General features: G+C 38.2%; 1 protein-coding gene across 1 annotated transcript in view; it reads right to left on the bottom strand.

Annotated features, from left to right (window-relative positions):
- Positions 1-20,163, bottom strand: part of Zmat3 (zinc finger matrin-type 3) — a 30,518-nt gene extending 10,355 nt beyond the window's left edge. The window contains exons 1-2 of the mRNA XM_048347083.1: positions 19,519-20,163; positions 2,477-2,596 (exon numbers count right to left, since the gene is read on the bottom strand). Coding sequence (XP_048203040.1) covers positions 2,477-2,596; positions 19,519-19,788 — 390 coding nt within the window. The 5' untranslated portion in view covers positions 19,789-20,163. The remainder of the gene's footprint in view (positions 1-2,476; positions 2,597-19,518) is intronic.
- Positions 20,164-22,017: the final 1,854 nt, after the last annotated feature.

The raw sequence follows: 22,017 nt of genomic DNA, 5'->3' as shown, positions 1-22,017 counted from the left end.
AATTGAATACTACTGGTTCCTGTCCAGTGAGAAGGTAGACAGGTATGAACATTAGACAGGCATGCTTATTAACTATTTTCTTTTGATCTCCCAGCTCTGGTTAGTTTTGAAAGAGCAAGCAGAAAGCGACTTCATTTAGAATCTGAAACCATTCCCTCTCATCTGCACAGTTTTTCAAACTGCCTCTGGATGGACTTTCATTGCCAGTACAAGCTTTGTCCCAGGGGTGTCTGCTCTTTGCTGGGATGATGTCCCATTTGCCCAATGCTGGGATGGCATGTCACATGTTGGAGAGGCAGGTGATTGACAGATCAAATGAGAGTCAAAACCAGGGAGGCCCTTTTTATTTTTCAATTGAAGCAACTGGATCAATAAAAACAGTTTTTAATCAAGGCTTACCTGGAACTTGTTAAAAACAAAAGTTTAGTTTGACCAATAAATACTTGTAGGTTATTTATCCCTCTGGGATCTGACTAAATGCTGCAGAGGATAAAAGCTCCAATGACCAAAAAAACCCAACAGTAGATGAGAGTTTTGAAAAAGCAGTTGCTTAACTGAATATATAGCACTTTAGGATGCTACTAGTTAAGACTAAAACCACTGTCAGCTCTGCATCCACAGTGTCCTACATCCTTGGGAAACAGACATTAGACATGTTTGTTCACACCCAACTCAGATAAGCTTCTTTGTGATTTGCGTTTCAAACTGCCCTTGGAGCCACTAAGTCTTTTGGTTACCTTAGAACTGCATGTGGTTTGAGTTTCAAACTGCACTTCTTTTTCTTTTGGCCTGTGGAGCCAGTTAAGTCTTGATTACCAGAAAACCTTTAAAACAATTTTGGTAAAGAGACTATTAGCATACAAATTGACCTTTGAACTAGCTAGAAGGGTAGGGATTGCATGAAAACCCACCATGTAGCCAAGATGGTGAATTTTTTAACAAGTCATGGGGGTAAGAAAACTTGGCGGAGCTTTGTTAAGTAAGCAAACAGACAAGTAGACAAAAAGTAGACAAACAAAAAGGAAGGGGCACACTCAAGGAGAAATAGAGAGAGAGGCAGAGACAGTTTTAGCTAAGAGAGTTTAAACTCAGAAAGGCTAGCCTTCCAGAGGGAACCTAGAGGGAGTCCCCAAATCTAGCCTGAATCTCAGTCTCAAGGGTACAAGTAGGAGTGAGAAAGAGGGAAGGAGAGAGGGAGAGAGGGAGGAAGGGAGAGAAGGAAAAGGGAGATGTCTGGAAGGTTTATGCCCACCAATTCTGTGGCAGGCACAGGAGTGAAAGTTGACAGAAGGAAACAGGAGGCAGACAGACATAAAAGGACAAGTGAGGAGAGCAAAGAAAGCCTGTCCTCTGACTATTTACCATTGCATTGGCAGAAACTATCACAATTAAAAATAAGGTGTTTTGGTTTTATGGTGTCCTTAATTAGGAGTCTGGTGAGGATGTAGAAAGTAGGCCAAAAGGAGTAAGGGGCCCCCTCTAGTGTGATGGGCAGGGGGGAAACAGAGGGAGCTGTAAATAGAAGTCACTCACCAGAAATAGGCAGGAAACAAGGGACAGTGTAATAAGTGTACAGCCAGCAATGGTAAAGAAGAGAGGTCTGGCATGGGGCTCCTTTAGCAGTTCAGGTCTCTGGAGGGGGGCCAGGGGAAGGACTAACCCTCAGAAAGAGAGAGATGAGGGGGTCCAGCAACTCCTGACACTATCCCTTCCCAGGGTTTTGGCATCCTTAAGTAAGGTTTGGAGAAAGGAGCCCTCCACGTGGTTGTTCAGGCAAAGGAGAAAGTTTACTATAAGAACTGAACCTACAGGTCAAACAAGAGATAGTGCACAAAGGAGGGAACTAATGATGGAGATTGATTATATATGGGGAGGGCAGGGAGGAAGTGTGGCCACAGAAGATATGGAAGTGGCCTCAGAGCCTGGGAACCCCCCCATTACCCCAAGGAGTGCCAGCTACCTAGGTTATGGGTGCTAGGCAGGGACTTCTAGGGAGGGCCACGTGTGCATGGAGGGAAAACAAAGGGGAAGGGGCCATTTTTCTTGGGCAGACATAAATGTGTGTGTGTGTGTGTGTGTGTACATATGCATGTGTATATATGTATGTATATATCTGTAATAAAGAAGTAAAAATGGAATTACAAAAATTACAAAAAGAAGTGCTTAAATCTCTTTCTTTTCATTAAAGGCATAGTCTACACAGCCAAGGTCATTTAACTCTAAATTCTGAGACAGGTGTACTCCTGCAACTCATTTGTTTCATTATATCACATATCACTACCAAATTCAATGAGAAATCTCAATGTTTAAAGATTTTAGCAAGCATTAAATCTAGCACAGTTCAGTAAGTTGAAAGTACCAAGTAAGATCCTGTAGGAGTTTTTGCCCAACTGTAGCTAGTTCAACACATGGACAATAAATGGGACTCAGGAGCATCTGTGCCAACAATAGCCTCCTACCTTCATGCATGTCTCACCTGAGGAGGCGCTGGAGCAACGGGCGTTGCTGCAGGCTCTACTGCAGCGCTCACTCTGGAGGGAGGAGGACAACTATTGGCTGCATAGTAATTCCGCAGTTTCTTGCCATGGTTCTTACCCTAGAGGTAAAATTGTGAAATGAATGAAAATATCACATTGGGTTAATCAATAGATTCATTTTTTAAAAAATCATAAACAACACTAATTTCATGCTATTCTTCCTTCATGTATGTACAAAACTGAGGCAAGATTAAGAGCTAAATTTGATTTACAAGATCTTAAATATAAAAGCCTCTTTAACAGATGATTAAATGTATCTGGGGACAACAACAAAAGAAAACTAAAAATAACAGTAATTTCCTATATGTTTCTGAGAAAGCATCACATTTTCCAGTGATCATGTAGTCAGTCAACTTATTATTTGTAAACTATTACTTAAATATAAATCTCTTGACACGCAATAGAATCTATTTTAGACGTGACTAATGAAATGGATAGCCCCAATTATTTTTACAAAAACAGTACTTACAGACCATTTTTTAAATTACAAATGATTTTTATATGCAATAGCTTATTTTCTACTTGCAAAAGTCCTTTAACACTTGTTGATATCACCCATGTCTAAGGAATTTGAAACCTGAAACTATTGGAGGGGGACTTGCCAAAAACCCTTTTCTAAAGGGCACAGCAGGAGATTCAAAGCCTGAAGCAGGCCTTCTAAATCCAAAGCATAATCTTTTCCATTCTAACCATAATGGTTTTACGGTCCACTATGTACCTTTACTAAAATGGACTGACCTTATATTGTAGCATTCAATTGCTTGTATACCTTGAATGAATACAAACTAGTAGCAAGAATTAATGGTCTAAAAGCTTTCAAAGTGAAAGTAAAATCACTTACTAAACTTTACTAATATTCAAACCCACTGGCAAACATTCATTTACCATCTACTATATATCCTATGCTGTACAAATAAACTGGAGACCAATACACAATCTATACAAGAGATAGGCACATAAGCAGTAAGTCCTATCTCTACTCCCTCAAATACCCTAGTTGTAATTGTTCCACAGCCACAGTGACTTCCAGAGTCAAATCCAGTGGTCCCATCTGTATATCTTCACCTAACTCAAACTCTAAGCAGCATGACACAATTGATTCTCTATCCTTCGGGAGGTAATCTTTTTGCTTATGTCAACTGTGATTCCTTTTCCCCTTCCATCTCTCCTCTTCCACTGGACCATAAACTGCAGTACTCAAGGCCCCACCATTAGCCTTCTCTCCATCTCTTTAACTCAAGGTTGCTTTACTCAGTCCTACAACCTTAAGACAAAAACAAAACAAAAAAACGAGCTGATGACTCCCCAAATTGGCCCCATCCCTGATCTCCAGTACCATGTATCCAACTGACTTCTTGCCATGCAAACTTTGAAATCTCCCGAGTTAAATCCAACATAACTTAATTCCTTCCAACTTTCTCATCACCACGGTCACTCTCATCCATGTCAATAAATGGTGCCACCAAGGAGTTCATTGCTTGGATTAAATCTTCCCTATCACACACCTCCAGACATTCCATTTATATACAAAGACATTAAATATACATACCACAATAATTCAAACTACCAACGCTTATAGTAGGAAACAACTCCTAACTAGGCTCTGCTGTCAACTTTATTCCTTGTAATTTTCATTATAAACCAGACTGACATAATTCTAGACAAAAGTCAATCAGCTTCTGTCACTGGCTTAAAACCTTTCAATGACTCTTCACAAGTTGATTCTTAAAACTGACAAATCTGTGTGTGTGTGTGTGTGTGTGTGTGTGTGTGTGTGTGTGTGGCACGCATGCCAGAACTAGTGCTTGAACTCAGGGCTCACACCCTGTCTCTTAGATTCTTTTGCTCACAGTTTATACTCTAACACTTGAACCATACCTCCACTTCTATTTTATTGTGTTGCTTTGAGAGGGTAGTTAACTGAATAAGAGTCTCATAAACTTTTTCACCCAGGCTGGCTTCAAACCACGATCTTTAAATCTCATTCTCCTGAGAAGCTAATAATACAGCCATGAGCCACCTGCACCTGGCTAACCTATCTTATCAGTGGTGGGGAACCGTTCTCTGCTAATGGCCTTTTAAACACTTAGAACATCATTTACAGGCCACTCAAAATTATCAATGCAGATGGATGGGCTCCGGGAAGCCAACATGAAGCATATGTGTCTTTCTGATCATACAATAAATTATTTCAATAAATAAATAAATAAATAATTTCATGGGCTTGCATGAACTGTGCACTGGAAATTTTCCATCCTTGCAAAAATGCTTTGGTCCCGTGTAGTGCTCATATCTAATGCCATATAATGCTCCCTTTTCCTGCTTGTTGTGCTCCTAATTTTTATGCTCCTTAAACATACGAAGAGCATTCTCACTCTGTGGCCTTTGTATGACTCTTCTTTTTACTCAGATTGTAGCTTCTTCAGATCTCTGCATTGCTGGCTCTCTTACCATGGATGTCTCCATTCACACAGCACATCTCACTAATCCTGAAGTGCCACATTCATCCTCCCCAAGCACATACACAGCCCATCATATTACCACATTGTATTATTTCATCTTAATACCACATAACACTATCAAACATAATATCACTTTATTTAGCTTTTCTTCCTTTCCTTTCTGAAATGTAGACTCTTTGAAAATAAGGACTTTATTTTTTTTTTCCTCCAGTGCTGCGATTTTTATTTTATTTTATGTTTCCATGCCAGTACTGGGGTTTGAATTCTAGACAAGGTGCTCTCCCTTGGCTTCCTCACTCAAGGCGGATTCTATGTCACTGAGCCACACCACCACTTCCAGGTTCTTGCTGGTTAATTGGAGACAAGAATCTCACAGACATTTCTGCTTAGGCTATCTTTGAACTACAACCCTCAGCTTCCTGGTTAGTTTGTATTACACGCATGAGGATAATAATTTCTTACATAGGACAAGCAAGCTTTAAACATTAGTTGCACAAATGAGCTGGATAACATTTACAATGGGGATTTTAAAAAATTAGGAAAACACAGAGAAGGAGTTTCTTGCTTCTGCTTCAACTCTATATCATGTCAGACAGAGTTCTGAGAAGGAGACACTGAGTAATCCTGGAGTAATACTTTTCCAGAAAGGTAACATTAAAGGGGAGAAAAATGTGAATTCAGAAAACAGTAGGAGCAAAGGTCCAACCAGTTGAGTTGTGCAGCCTCCAGAAGAGACTGTCTTCAGGATTCTTAGGGGGAGTGGCAGGTGTTAACATACACAGCAGGTCCATCCTTAGTGATCTTGCCCTTGACCCAGAACTTGAACTTTGGAGGGAACAGAAAGCCTCTGAAATTATCAGCAAAAAGCAGGAACACGACTGAACTGTATTTAATAAAACACACCCTGGGATAAGAATGAGGGATAAATTAAAGTAGACCAAAGTTGGAAGTTAGGAAGTTTGAGAAGAAAGCAAGGCCCAAATACTGTAATATGGTGTGGTAGAAAACAAAAATACAAACCACCCACAAAGTGAAATTGAAAATGCCTAATCTATCAAATACAATGAAAACCAGATAATGTGTTATGAAACCAAAGGAGATTTTAGGATTGAGGTCAGATGGCAAAGAAGATACTAACATATGATGATAGTTAAAACCAGTAAGGTTTATTACCTAGACAGGGTAGAGAGAAATAATAATTTTCAAAAAGTGCTGGAATAAAATGAGGGCAGCTTGACATGAGAATTTTTGGAGGGAGGAAAAGAAAAAACCAAACAAAGAAATTGAAAAAGACAAAAGCAAGTAATAAACCCAATGAAATGAGCCAAGGAGGGAAGCGACTGGAGTAAACAGGACTAACTGATCAAAAACCATTTTTAAGTTGAGTGCCAATGGCTCACAACTGTAATCTTAACTCAGGAGGCTGAGGATTGCAGTTCAAAGCCAGTCTGGGCAGGAAAGTCACTCAAGCTCTTATCTCCAATTAATCACACACACACACACACACACACACACACACATCTCCAATCACACAGACACACACACATCTCCAATCACACACACACACACACACACACACACACACACACACACACACACACACACACACACCAAAAGCAAGCTGTGGCTTTCAAGTTGTAGAGCACTAGCCTCAAGCTGAAAAAGCTCAGGGACAGTGCCCAAGCCTTGAGTTCAATCAAGCCCAGGACGGACAAAACAACAACCACCATTTTTAAGGAGCAGAATAAATGCCATCTCTGCAAATGGTTTTGCCCTACCAAAACAGATTTCCCATTTTACCAGTATTGAAAGGTGACAGGGCCTTTAAGAGGTTGTTGAGGTCATGGAGACTCTGAACATATGAACAGATTAATTTAGTCTCCTCTGCACTGGGGTAGTTATTTCAGGCATGCCTAGCAGCTCTTCTGAATCTGCCACACGTGTGTTCCTTCTGAATGTGCTGGCTTCTTTCCACTTCTCCATCACCCTACAGCACAGCACAAGGCCCTTACTAGAAGCTCAGCACCATGCTTGTGGACTTTCCTGACTCCAAAACTGTGAGCCAAAATAAATTTCTTCCCTATTAAAATGACCTGCATGGGTATTTTGCTATAGTTAACAAAAAAAATGGAGTAAAGATAGCCTAGGTCAATCTGTTGAGACTATAGACCACAATGTAGGGAACCTGGATGAATCCCCCCCTAAAAAATGAAGCAAGATTAAGGAAGTCAAGATTAAAGGAGTCTGAGACACTTCTAAAAATAGGTGAAAATTTGAATCCACAAATCTGGGGGAAGATGTGTAAAAAACATTATTCTAAGAAATAGAGACAAATACTGAACAAAAATTAAGTCCTTGACTTTAAAGGACTATTTCTTTCTTTTCTTTTCTTTTCTTTTCTTTTCTTTTTTTTTTTTTTTTTTTTTGTCATAGGGCTTGAACTTGAAGCCTAGGCACGCTGTCCCTGAACTTTTTTGCCAAGGCTAGTGCTCTTCCACTTTGAGCCACAGCATCACCTCCAGTTTTCTGGTGGTTAATTGGAGGTAAGTGTCTTAGGACTTTACTGCCTGGGCTGGCTTTGAACCACGATCCTCAGATATGAGCCTCCTGAGTAGCTAGGATTATAGGCATGAGCCATTGGCGCCAGGCTACAAAAGACTTTTTGATTATGGATGTTTTATTCATATACAAGCATGTTTCCGAGTGTGTGTATGTGTGTTTTTGTGTATGTGATTGACATCTGCTCTGCAGGAAAAAAAATAAACAGAGTGATATAATTGATACTGGTATAGAGATAAAAAGTGGAAGATAAAACTAAGACCTTGCAGTGTAGACTCCTGGAAAGAGTAAGACAGTTTGGGAAGCACAAAAATGGTGGGACAAAGGGTGAACTAATTCAGCAGTGATACACACTAGACACTATGGTGAAAATGAACTATACCACTTGGGGGGAGGGGTCAGAAGGAAAAAACTAGAAGAAAATGTGGGAGGGGGGACACTGTTCAAAAATAAAAATCTTTTTTTTTTGCTTTTTTTTGGTCAGTCCTGGAGCTTAGACTCAGGGCCTGAGCACTGTCCCTGGCTTCTTTTTGCTCAAGGCTAGCACTCTACCACTTGAGCCACAGCGCCACTTCTGGCCATTTTCTATATATGTGGTGCTAGGGAATCGAACCCAGGGCTTCATGTATACGAGGCAAGCACTCTTGCCATTAGGCCATATTCCCAGCCCCTAAAAATCATTTTTAAAAAGGAAGGTCCCCAAATAAGGAGAAAGGTAATACCTGGCTGAAGGAGAAAGATGAAACTCAGGCACAAGTAGCATCATGGAAGCCTAAAGCAAAATGTCTCAAAAGAAAATAATCTAGTTAGATACATTACCACCTAGGAACTCTGCTTAAAGATATTACCACAGAAATATGCATGGGAGGAAACAACTAAAAGAAGGTCTCCAGTGTAGGGCTGTGTGTAACAGCAAAAAAGTGGAAACAAGTGACCATTTATAAGATAATGGAAAAATTGTAGACTATTTGTATCATGAAAGATGATACCATAGTGGAAAGAAAAATGCAAGGACTATTCTCACAACAAAATTGAACAAAAAGAAAATTGCAAGACAAATATATGTCACTTTTAATATGAAGTTTAACAATATCAAACTTTCATTTCAAAAGTCAAACTTTTTGTTAGCAAAAGTACACCCAATTGGGGGGGAGGAATCATAACAATTCAGGAGCATCAGCATGAATACACTTGGGGAAAAACACAAGAAAAATTCAACTGAATTAATGTTTCTTACTTGTGCCTTTTTTCTTACTGGTGGTTCACTCCTGTGATTGTAACAACTCAGGAGGTGGAGATTTGAGAATCAATGGTAAAAGCCAAACTCAGGCAGCAAAGTTCATGAGGTTAATCTTCAATCAACCACTAAAAAGCCAGAAGTGGAGTTGTGGCTCAAGTGATAGAGCACCAGCCTTGAGCAAAAGAGCTGAGCAAAAGCATGAGGACCTGAGTGCAAGCTCCACTACTGGCACTGGATGGATGGATGCATGCATGCATGCATGGATGGATGGATATTTCTTGCTCGTTAATAAGCTAGATAGCAAATACAACTGCTCATGGACTTTCCTTTTGGCTGGCTTCAAACTGAGATCCTCACATCTCAGCCCCCAGAGTAGTAGGATTATAGGCATGAGCCACCAGTGCCTGGCTTCCTTGTGACATTTTAATATGAATGGAATATGACACTTCTGAGTACACATTTTTTGGTATCACTTTGAACTCTAGAAGAATATTTGATTCTTAAAAGAAAAATGGAAACAAACAAGGCTGGATGAGGGCTCAATATAAAATACAAACAGAAAAAAGAAACCTAACAACACAAAAAAATAGCAACATAATCACACTGAAGGAAGAGTGAATAATACTACTAACATATTCACATATTAATTATGTGCCCACATGATATTTATTAAATACAAAAGGAAAACAATAACTACAAAGGAGAGTCTTGGCATGCTCTACCTTTGTAAACCCGGAACTTTAGGACACGAGATTTTTTTCTACACATTGTCATGTAAGTAGTATACAATATTATCCTCTGCTTAATTCCTTTGTTTTTCACAGCATACAGGTTGTCAACTCCAGAAGTACTTTATGTGTATCTAGTGTCTATGAGCACACCTTTATCTTGTGAATAATGAAATCTGGTGTTTCTGTCAAAGAAAGGACTTAAACATGAGGGCAAAAACATATTAAAATGGCCGCTTGTGTCATACTGAAATTGGAGCCCTGACTCTGAACTGTTTTAATATATGTACACACAGATAAATACATGTGATATATATATATATATACACAAACATACATTTACTAAGTATCCACACACATGATATAGAATGAAGGATATTTCAGTATCCAGAATAGCTACTGCCTAGATTTGGGTTTTAAAAATAGCATTCACTCTTCAATACTATTCATGACTCCATGAGAAACAACTGACAGATGGAAAAGTACAAAAAAATTCTTTGATATTTTGTACTGTTAGAAAGTAAGAAACTATGAAAAACTTACTGAAGTATATCAAAATGACAAAATTATAAGTCTGAAGAGACACTGTTAAATCTGGAACACTTTAAACATCAAAACAGGGCTGGGGATATAGCCTAGTGGCAAGAGTGCCTGCCTCGGATACACGAGGCCCTAGGTTCGATTCCCCAGCACCACATATACAGAAAACGGCCAGAAGCGGCGCTGTGGCTCAAGTGGCAGAGTGCTAGCCTTGAGCGGGAAGAAGCCAGGGACAGTGCTCAGGCCCTGAGTCCAAGGCCCAGGACTGGCCAAAAAAAAAAAAAAAAGATTAAACATCAAAACAAATAATGACAATAATGGATTATAGCTGGACTTTGGTGGTTGACCCCTGTAATCCTAGCTACTCAGAAGGCTGAGATCTGAGGATTGTGGAGGCCAGCTAGGCAGCAAAGTCCATGAGACTCTTATCTCTAATCAACCACCAGAAAACTGGAAGTGGTGGAAGTGGCACTGTGGCTTAAGTGGTAGAGCGCTAGACTTGAGCTGAAGAACTCAGGGATAGTGCCCAGGCCCAGAGTTCAAGCCCCACAACCACCACCATCAACAACATCAACAATAACAACAAAGATATCTCTAGAACAAAGCAGGAATCTATAGACACATGGTGATATTAATAAAACAACTGGCTAGATAATAATGAATTGTTCCCTTAGAATAAGTTAAGAATCTATGGCTATATAATGATATCAATAAATAACTGACCAAGTAAATAAATGTTAAGGGAAAGTGTTTCTGAAGGTAAAATTTTAACTAATAAGTATAGAAGGAAAGATTAAAACTGAAAAATTACCATGTAACAAACACTGCTGCAGATAAGAATTATCACTAAACAAAAATATAAGATACCCACACAGCCCCATAATATCTATCCATATGACATTTATATAACAGGAAATGAAAAATAATAATTTTACAATAAAGGTTCCTGCAGGCCACACATTAATCAGGTGACCAAAGTTCGCAGTATCTGTATGCAACATCAGTTACATCATATCCTTCCTAAAGTAATACACTGGGAAGGACACACTTTAATTTTTGTAGTGTTCTTGCCAAAAAATATATAATCTGAATTTAGTATAATAAGCCTAACTTTAGGCCATTCTACAAAATAATTCTTCAAAAAATTTAGGGTCCTATAAAACAAGGAAGGTGCTGGGGACTGAATTCTATGGTAGACCAGTGGTCTAGCCTGCTCAAGCCAAAGGTCTATCCCCAGCACCACAATCAATCAATCTACAAAAGACATGTCCAATCTCAAAAAAAAAACACAAAAACTACTTGAAATTTCATTCTGGATGGATACTGGAGCATAAATGGACATTAGTGACATGATGAAATGGATTGTTAATTTCCTGATTTTGTTCATTTTTGATCTTTGAGGAATCTGGATAAGATATATTCAGAAATTTCTGAACTCTACTACTTTTGAAACCATTTTGTAAGTCTAAAGCTATTCAAATTAAAAAGTTAATAAGCCAAAACGATCAAAAGCCCCAAGTAATATAGCTGGGAAGTCTGATACTTCTCACAATCCATGCCACCTGGCTCAGCTCACTAGGCCCTTCCAACAGTAATAAGAGCCACCTCAGATACAGGCACTCAGGTACAGTATGCCTTGTACACATTGACTTGAAGTAGGATTAGTAGCACCAGGTCATCAAAATCATCATCTTCATGAGACAAAAACAGGTTAGGAAATATTTCCAACATCATAAATCTAGTAGGTGGTAAGATTACAAGTTATATGTCCTATCCCAAAGTCAGTGACTTCATGTTCTTAATAGATGCTGTGAAGAGGAATAAGAAATAAAGAAATCTTTCTAATTAAATGACTGTCAAATGAAATAAAACACATAAATATAGAATTAGAAGTCAGTAACAACATCAAGTAAATAATAATAATAATAGAAAAGAGAAGAGACAAGCAATACAGTGCAGTCTCCCTTACCCTTAGTAATTTCTCTTTTCACAGTTTCAGTCTACATTACATGGAAAGTTCCAGAAATGTAAATCTTACAAGTTGTAAGTTACATTCTAGTGCAAATTCACTGAAGTGGTGAGATTGCATGCAATCTGGCTTCATTTGCTGGGTACGTGAAACATCCACTTGTCCACTGTTCTCATGCTGCATATCCACTAGCCATTCACGAGCCATTGCCCAGTCATCCTTCCACCCGCCACGATGCACAGTGACTGTCCCCAAAATGAAAACTTAAGAAGCTTTAAAGTCCTCCCTTTAAATAAGAAAATAACATTCTCAACTTAATAAAGAAAAAAGTCATACACTGGGTTTTCTGATGTCTATGGTAAAAATAAATCTAACTATGCTAATTTTGCTGACACATTTCAAGCTGCAAAACTATGCATGTTGCCAAAGTGCTTTGTTAACATGACAGGCATTAAATTGTTGTATTTTTATATAAAACCATATTATACATAGGGTTTAGAAGTATCTAAGGTTTCAGACTTCTTAGAATATATCTTCATAAGTAAGGGGCATCTACATCTTAAAAGAAAAATATATATAAAACCACCAATTACACTTTGTAAAGCTGGGAGGAAAAAAAGAAGAAAGCCAGGGAATATAGGATAGGAATAAGAACATTTCCAGAGAGAAGAAAACAATAATAGAGAAGATATTTTTAAGAAATAAAATTCCCCATACCTCACAGGATAAGGCATATACAAACAGATGGATCTCCTAATACTGATAAGAAAAAAACAAATCTAAGGACCCAGACATAGACACATTCACTAATGTGAAATTTCAGACTCCAACAGTAAAACGGCACGCCTACCAGCTTGGAGGAAGGGAAAAAAATCAAGGCCACAAAAATTAAAGCAGGTCACCTACAAAAGAATCAGAAATAGAGTAAGATTTCTTTTCAGAAACTTTATACGATTTTTTTTAAAGTACCACCATACAGCCTTCTGATGAAAACAAATCTCAAGGTAAAACAGAACTGCCATATATGAGAGCACAATGCAAGCATGCATTTATTTTTATGTATTTATCTATTTATTTATTGTCAAAGTGATGTACAGAGGCGCTACAGTTTCATCAGTTTGCCATCATCGGGTATTTTATTTGAGACTTATGTTGCAATATACACTTTATATTTATTCTTTCTTTTTTCAAGTAATGTGAAGATACACTCCAACAAAACTACAAGGAAAAAGCTTTAAAAACAAAAAAAGAAAGAAAAGAAGAGAAGCAGAAAGTTGGTAGCTGTACAGTAAAACCAGAGGACAGGCAACTTGAAATGGTCCAAGAAGATAGAGATAGCTCAGATAAAAGGAGGATTCAACATGATGACTAAAATGACTGGGTTTCAGAGGAAACAGGAATGAGCCCATGATAAACATAACGTAAAACAAGAAGGAAAAGAAAGAAATGCACCTAAAACTCCTGAGAGTACAGAAAGCTACAAAATAAATTATGTTCCAAACATGGAACAAATTCTAATCAAAAAGGAAATCAGTGAATTTTATAAAGAGAAATGGAGTAGATTATAAGCAACAAAAACATTTGAAATGCTAATAGATTTTTGTTTTGTTTTACTTTTAGCCCTTCCCTCTGGCTAGGGCCCATAACCTACTAAATCTGTTAAGATGCTAATAGTTTTTTAAAGGCATAAGATTATTATCCCTAAGTTAAAAAGAAAGTATCAAAACCAAAAGGAGAAACAGAGAGATACTTGAAAGTCATAACCACATATAAAACAAACCAACCTAAATATGATTTTGAGGAACTATATACACAAGAAAGGGCTTTTGGAATCTCTCTCTCTCTTTCTCTCTTTCTCTCTCTCTCTCTCTCTCTCTCACACACACACACACACACACACACACACACACACACACACACACACACCTTTGGCTGTCTTTGTTCAAGGCTAGAGCTCTACCATTTGAGCCACATCTCTAATTCCAGTATTTTTCTATTTAATTGAAGAAAAATGCCTCTGAGACTTTTCTGCCCAAGCCTTGAATTCAAGCCCCACAACCAACAACAACAAAAAGTTCTGAAATAACTACATGTATGATGACTACGATACACCTGGGTCACTGATACAATAACCCCAGTTTGAGAAGCTTAGGATGTCAGGGGAAAACGGCAATGAGCTTAAAGGAAAGTATTTACTGACTAATTTCCATTTGTATCTTGGATTACTGGAAAATGATACAGTCAGACTATGTAACAATGCTCATTTATAATACCCAAGCAATTTGAAACTTTGTGACTTCAAAAATGGAATCAATTGACTAAAAAATTTTGGGCAATCACAGTAATATATCACTTCCCATAAAAGTGTTCCCCGCTCAATACCAGTGACAACTTTTATCTGGCAAACAGCTAAATTAGTGAATGTATGTCTTGATAAAATCACTGTCAATTAAAAAGTACAATGAAAGATTAAGGCAGGATAAATAGGACATGATGTGGAAATCAGAAAATACCTAAAATAAGCCAGAATCAGGAATTAAGACTAAACAAAATCACTAAAATATCTAAGCATCTTATTATTTCCTTAGATTTTTTAAATTTTATTGTAAAGGTGATGTACAGAGGGGTTATAACATAAGTCAGATAATGAGTATATTTCCTTTTGAACACTGTTACCCCTCCCTCATTCTCTCCCAGTTTTTCCCCTCCCCACTTCCCTCCTCCCTAAGTTGTACAGTTCATTCCCAACATAGTGTCTAATGGGTTTCACTGCTGAATTGGTTCACCCTTTGACCCCCTGTTTCAGTGCTTCCCTTTCCCCTCCCCAAGTTAGATAAACTTATATAACAGACAAAGGGTACAGAAATAAAAAACAGCAACAGAAGGAAATAAGCCAAAGAAAAAAGGAAAGAAGAAAGAACCACAAATAGTACAATAAAAAAAATCTCTTACTTCCATTTCTTGGGAGTTCATTTTGATAAGCATCATTGGAAGCCCTACTACAGTGTTGGTGGGAATGTAAACTTGTTTACCCACTCTGGAAGCAAGTATGGAGGTTCCTCAAAAGACTAAACCTAGAGCTTCCCTGTGACCCAGCAATCCTACTCCCAGGCATCTATCCAAGTGACAACAAACCAAGCTACACTGAAGCTACCCATGTGACCCTGGTCACTGCAGCATTGTTTACCATAGTCAAAATATGGAATCAACCCAGATGCCCCTCAGTGAATGAATAGAAAAAGCGCATATATACACAATGGAATTCTAGGCTTCCATAAGAGTGACACTGCTTCATTAGTAAGGAAATGGAAAGACTCAGGAAAAAACTAAGTGAAGTAAGCTAGACCCAAAGAAACACAGGGTGCATGTTTTCCCTCATTTATAGTAACTAGAATGTGCCTATAAATCTGCAAGTAAAACTGGATACTCCCTTTGCCCAGCATTCTAAATTCTAAAAAGAAGCCATACCTAAATGATTAAGATGTTGACTGCTAAATAAATCTTCTAGTGCAGAAAAATCAAATTATTTCAAGAAAGTACATGCATACATCCTATCTCTTTCTTTAGATTCTAAGTGAGTTCCAATGTCAACAAATCAGTAACTTACTCTGGAAACAGGTGATAATTCTCTAACCAGAAAGGACTGCTTAAAGTCACAAGATCCAGATGCTCCTGTAACAATATCCTTTGATTACAGAGCCACCCTGAGTCCACTGTCTCCACATTTGGATAATAATATAAACACAGGATTATACAGCTACCCTAAACCCATTGTTTCCATATTTCTACTAAAGACTACAAGGTAATATGACTATTTATTGAAGCAAACTTTAAACTGGACTCCCCAGCCTATAAACCTAGAATGTACAAACTCATCTAGGACAAGGACAGTCATTCTGAGCCTTCCTTGCTCCCCTTTCAAGAACATCTTAGGATACTCCTTTTTCTTCTATTTGTCTCTGCTCTGACTTACTTTACTAAATCACTACCAAACTTCTAACTGGTGAATTTTCCTTTCTGTGGAACCTCTCAAAATGCTTTTCCTAGTGGATTTCAAATTCCTGTGATTTGTGTGGAAATCTGCAAGGCTAGTTGATAGTCCCTCTTCTCTCTAATAAGGAAATCCTCTTCAACTCTTTCCTTCCCTGGGTGACAGGCTTTTAATCTTGAAATAAAACTTTACACCCATTATCTCATTTCATCCTAAACTACTTTGTTTTACTAGCCTCTCATTGTGGCCATTCTACCTATTCCTAGTACCTGGTTCTATCCTTGTCTTTAGTAACTTTTTTTTTTTTTTGGTCAGTCTTGGGTTATGAACTAGGGTCCTGAGCACTGTCCCTGAGCCCTTTTGCTCAAGGTTAACGCTCTATCACTTTGAGGCACAGCTTAACTTCTGGTTTTCTGGTGGTTAACTGGAGATAAGAGTCTCAAAGACTTTCCTGCCCAAGCTGCCTTTGAACCACAATCCTCAGCTCTCAGCCTCCTGAGTGGCTATCAAGAGCTGCCAGCACCCAGCTCTTAATAATATTATTTTTCAAGGCTGTCACCACTTTCCTTCGACATACGGTGACATATCTCTAGGTTATATGATCATCCTCTGGTTACCAATTATTTTGAATTACTTTTTGATCCATGTTGTTATCTTCATCATTTCTACCTCATTGAAAGCCAAGTTCAACTACAAAGATTAGCTTTTTCCTTTCTTACTCTCAATACTTTTCTTCTATTTTTATACTTAAACTACTTCAACTTGTTTCTTTATTTGAATAGTTACTAGTATCATTCTTAATTTTTTGCTTCTAAATTCTTAGAAACATGCTTTATAGTAACTAAACTTCTCACTTTTAATTGATTTCAACTTTCTTAATACCAGCTTGGCTCTTCTTCTTTCCTCTATTTTTAACCTTGACTACTTGTCTTCTCCCCTCTGACAAGCGGTCCTTCTCTTCTGTTTTCTCCAGTTAATTATTGAGAAAAAATATTCACATCATTTATTTAAGGAATGGAAATTATTTATGTCTTTTTTTCTTTTGACAGCTGTACGGCTCGTATCCAGTGTCTCTAGACATATCCCATTTTTGCTTTTAGGTGCTTTTCAGATAAAATCTCATATATTTTGTCTGGGTCACCTTTGACTACTATCTTCCTACCTATGCCTCCCCAGTACTTGGGACTGTATAGATATGCCATCACACGTATTTATAGCTTGTTTGCTCAGATAGGATCTCACTGGTTTTAGACCAAAACTGGTCTGGAACCATAATCCTTTCCATCTCTACCTCCTAGTGCCTGGAATTACAGGTATGAGTAATCATGCTTCCCCTAAGTATGAATCTTACCAACTAAAATGTTTATAGAAAACACACACACAAAAACGTAAAATAAGGAGCTGGGGATATAGCCTAGTGGCAAGAGTGCCTGCCTCGGATACACGAGGCCCTAGGTTCGATTCCCCAGCACCACATATACAGAAAACGGCCAGAAGCGGCGCTGTGGCTCAAGTGGCAGAGTGCTAGCCTTGAGCGGGAAGAAACCAGGGACAGTGCTCAGGCCCTGAGTCCAAGGCCCAGGACTGGCCAAAAAAAAAAAAAAAAAAAAAAAAAACGTAAAATAAAATTTGATTTTATTCCTAGTTTAAATCTTATAATGCACTAAAGTGAGTTTTTCCTATCTATAACCCAAAACATCCATCGCTGTATCACTGTCCATAAATACGTGGAGGCATGAAATGATACTAGGAGTGGGAGGAAGGAGAAGGCCATGTACAGACATTGCCCAAGAGTTTGTCATCATAAAAGTAAACAAGTCTTCCTTACAAGATAGTTATCAAGTGGGGTGCTGGTATCTAATGCCTGTAATCAGATACTCAAGAGGCTGAGATCTGATGACTGTGTTTCAAAGCCAGCACAGACAGGAAAGTCTATGAGACTCTTATCACCAATTAACCAAAATGCCAGAAGTGGAGCGGTGGCTCCAGAAGTAAGAATTCTAAATAATGAAAATAAAAAATTTGGCATGTAAGCTTGATTTTTCAAGGTGAATCTCATATTATAAAACTAAATATCCTGGACCTGGGCATGTGGCTCAGTGGTAGAGTGCTTGCCTAGCATGAACGAAGCCCTGGGTTCTATTCCTCAGCACCACATATATAGAAAAGGCCAGAAGTAGCACTGTGGCTCAAGTGGTAGAGTGCTAGCTTTGATTAAAAAAGAAGCCAGGGACAGTGCTCAGGCCCTGAGTCCAAACCCCAGGACTGGCAAAAAAAAAAAAAAAACCCTAAGCTAAACATCCCACAAAAATTAATGAAAAACAAAGCTAACACAGAATCTTGGGTTTGAAGATAATCACCCTAACTGATAGGCAAAGAAAGACCCTATACCAAAGCACTGTGTTGGGGAAGAAACACTGAAGAGCTGAGAACAGGACTGAGGAAAAGAGGAAAAGCAAAAGCAAAAGAGAATGTAGTAAGCCAAATCCCTGCACTTGAGGATGAAACAAATCCAAACACTGGAAATTAATATACCACATTGTCCCCTATCACTATCACAATACTTTTGATACAATCACTATGTGATACAATTATCAGATTGAAATAAGAGGAAATAAAAGACTTATATGCAGAATAATAGTCATGTACATAGCAACTAGTCAAATCGGTTATATACCGGAAGATAATCTTTCACTCAATAAATTTAGTTTCAGTGATTTCCAAGGTCTCTTTTCTGCAGAAAGAGAAATTACATAGCTCTATACAGACAACAACCTAGAACAAAAACAAATACTATATTCTCTCTTTCTAACAACAAATTAATTTGCCATTTGATCTTAGGTAATAATACCCTTAAATTAGTCCTCTCTACTACTTAGTCTATATGAAGGTAAAAGCTTTAAAATAAAAGTATTATTTCACATTAATGGGCTAAAAGAGACTGGAATATGATCATTATGAAAGGAAGACAAGTGTTAATAAATGAATATTATCTTCTCATTACAAAAAGGTACCTTTGTTTTCCTTAGTTGTGATATTATATATATATATATATATATATATATATATATGAAGAGTTAATAAGTCAAAAAGAAAAAGCATAAGAACCATTTGGAAGATAACCTTGAATTGATATAAAATATTCACTGCTAAGCAATTTTACACTGAATTGTGTTTGGTAATTATGCTTCAAAAACCTGTTCTCCGTAGGACCACAAATTCCAACACCAGCATAGAATTTACATATGCTCAGAAAGAAAGTTATCAAATACACACATCTTAGTGTAGGAGGTAGTGAGCCATTGCAAGAAAAATGATTATGTTTAAAGTAGGAACATTATGTTTTTAGTCAAACAAACTAATATTTATTTTCTAAGCTATCACATTTTCCAGGCATATTTGGTCCTATCTGGTTATAGGGAACAACTGTCAAATAGGCAGGGTCTGAAATTTTCACCCCACTCAATACTTAATCTTCTATTCTTCCCTTACCTGATAATGTGCTTGAGCTTGCTGTGCTGAGTTCAAGGTGACATTACAGAGTTTGCAATAGAGGGGTTTACACAGCTCCTCCAGGGCAGAATCTGTCTCTCCTCCTTTAGGTAACTCTTCTTCCCTTGCCAAAGGCAAGGACGCCTCCTGCCCAAAAGGCTTCTGTGGTGGAAGCTGTAGTGTTCCCGTGGACCGGGTAGCCACTGACATAGGAGGAGAGGATGGGGGCCGCTTAAGTGGAGGAAGCCCAAGATGTTGCAGCAGGATCATTGGATAGGGAAGCCTTGAGCATAATCCAGTGGGTGATGAGAGAACGAGTCTTCAAATCTAAATCAACAGAAAAAATGCACAATGAGACCTCAGCAATACAACATGTAAAATAACAACACCTGAACCTTCCTTCTACTCCATTTTTGGGGACTTTAACAACTTCTCCTGCTTCTTAATTCACATTGACACAATGCTCTCTACCACTGAAAAATGAATTTATATATTTGGCTTTATATTACTTGGCACAGCTCCAACTGCTATCCCTCTGGACTATGAACATTAATAGCATTGCATGCAAGGCTAATTAAGTCTAAGTCATATGGCTCAAGCGAACATCAAAGGTCACCTAGCCCAGACCCTATCCCTTAGGCACACTTAAAAACATGCTCAGGGGCTGGGGCTATGGCCTAGTGGCGAGAGAGCTTGCCTCGTATACATGAGGCCCTGGGTTCGATTCCCCAGCACCACATATACAGAAAACGGCCAGAAGTGGCGCTGTGGCTCAAGTGGCAGAGTGCTAGCCTTGAGCAAAAAGGAAGCCAGGGACAGTGCTCAGGACCTGAGTCCAAGGCCTAGGACTGGCCAAAAAAAAAAAAAAAAAACACGCTCAATGATCTTCATGCCTAATAGCATCTGAGAATCTTAGTACCTATCTCTTTTCCACACAAATAATACCAAAGTCAAAGACTCACTTCACAGTAGTGCAAAAAATATCAAGGAACTCTAAAAGTAACCTAGAATTAAAATATAATACAGCAAAGATCTCCCTTCGGACTGACTAGCAATACTTGAAAGGTTGAGCCAATAATTTCTTACACAGAGTTGAAACAGATGCTTGTGGGTAACACACACATTTACATGTGCTGCTGAACTCAGAGCCAGGCCTGCCAGTCTACGTACCACCTCCGTCCCCACTCGAGCTGCTTTCTGTAGGCCCTCCAGTGGAAGGTCCCCAGTTCATATTGCCTTGTACTATATTTACAAATCCTCTGTAAAATACTTCCTGTCCTTCAAGAGGTAAATCATCTATAAAATAAGGTATCCAGAATGGTAAATGTCTATTATAATTCTAGTTCCCTCAGTCTACCTACAGAGAGAGACTCTATTCTATTTCCCTCAAAGACTCAGTAAGTTCTACTCCTTCTTCAAACTTCATGATCGTACTTATCACCCACTCAGATAGCATCTTCTAATTCTGAATTTCAAAATGAACCATACCATACCTTTTAACTTCCCAGGATTCTAACTAACTGAAATTAGAACGCTTATTTCAAAATCTGCAATCCCCACCCCCCACCACCATCTCAATATTACTAAAACGTATTTTCTTGGTCAATACAATATGACTATTCTAAGCTGATGAATTTTTCCATCTGTACTGGAAATACGTACATTTTGCAAATAGATTTATTAAAATGAATCAAATAGGTTTAGAAAATGTGTATGTCTACAACATTTGGTAAGTTCACAGCACCAAACAATTTCAATTAAGTAACAATTGTAATGCTATGTTCAGGGTCTGGAGTCAAACAGGAAATTACAGTAATTGGGAAATAATGTAACTAAGGACAAAAGGTCATAAATTATTAGTCATAGATCTTGGCAATACTTTTTACTAATCATATGTCTAGAAGAATATAAATATTATTTCACCCTTAAGCATAAGTATTTAGCCCATATCTCTCAGGATATATAAAAAGCAACACAAAGCTAGGCACTGGTGGCTCACAGCTGTAATCCTAGGTACTAAAGAGACTGAGATCTGAGGATCACAGTTTGAAGCCAGTGTGGGCAGAAAAGCCCAAGAGATTCTTTAACTACCAAAAAGCCAAAAGTGAAGCTGTGGCTCAAGTGGTAGAGCTCTAGCCTTGAACCAGAAAGCTCAGGGATATGACCCAGGCCCTAAGTTCAAGCCCTAGGACTGTTCCATAAAAAATGAAATACAGATTTGGAACATTTAAAAGTCAGGTTTTCTATCATCGTACTATTTTCTCAATTACATTAAGCAAAGATATCCAGAAAACAAATGTGGAAGCAGACATTTTTAAAGGAAATCCTTTAAAACCAGCTCTTAAAAAGTTTAACCACTTAATTATAACAATTAGTAATGCTAAAAAGGCCACACACAATGCTTACACAGTCATTCAGATCTAAACTACCACAAACATACTACTAGCTCATAAGAAAAAAAGGATACAGGGTTGTGTCAAAATATCTGGAAAAAGGAAA

Source organism: Perognathus longimembris, chromosome 5 (assembly GCF_023159225.1).
Source record: "Perognathus longimembris pacificus isolate PPM17 chromosome 5, ASM2315922v1, whole genome shotgun sequence".
In the NCBI taxonomy this organism is placed as follows: Eukaryota; Metazoa; Chordata; class Mammalia; order Rodentia; family Heteromyidae; genus Perognathus; species Perognathus longimembris.
Note: the sequence above shows the minus strand (reverse complement) of the source record. Positions and strands in the feature narration are given on the sequence as shown.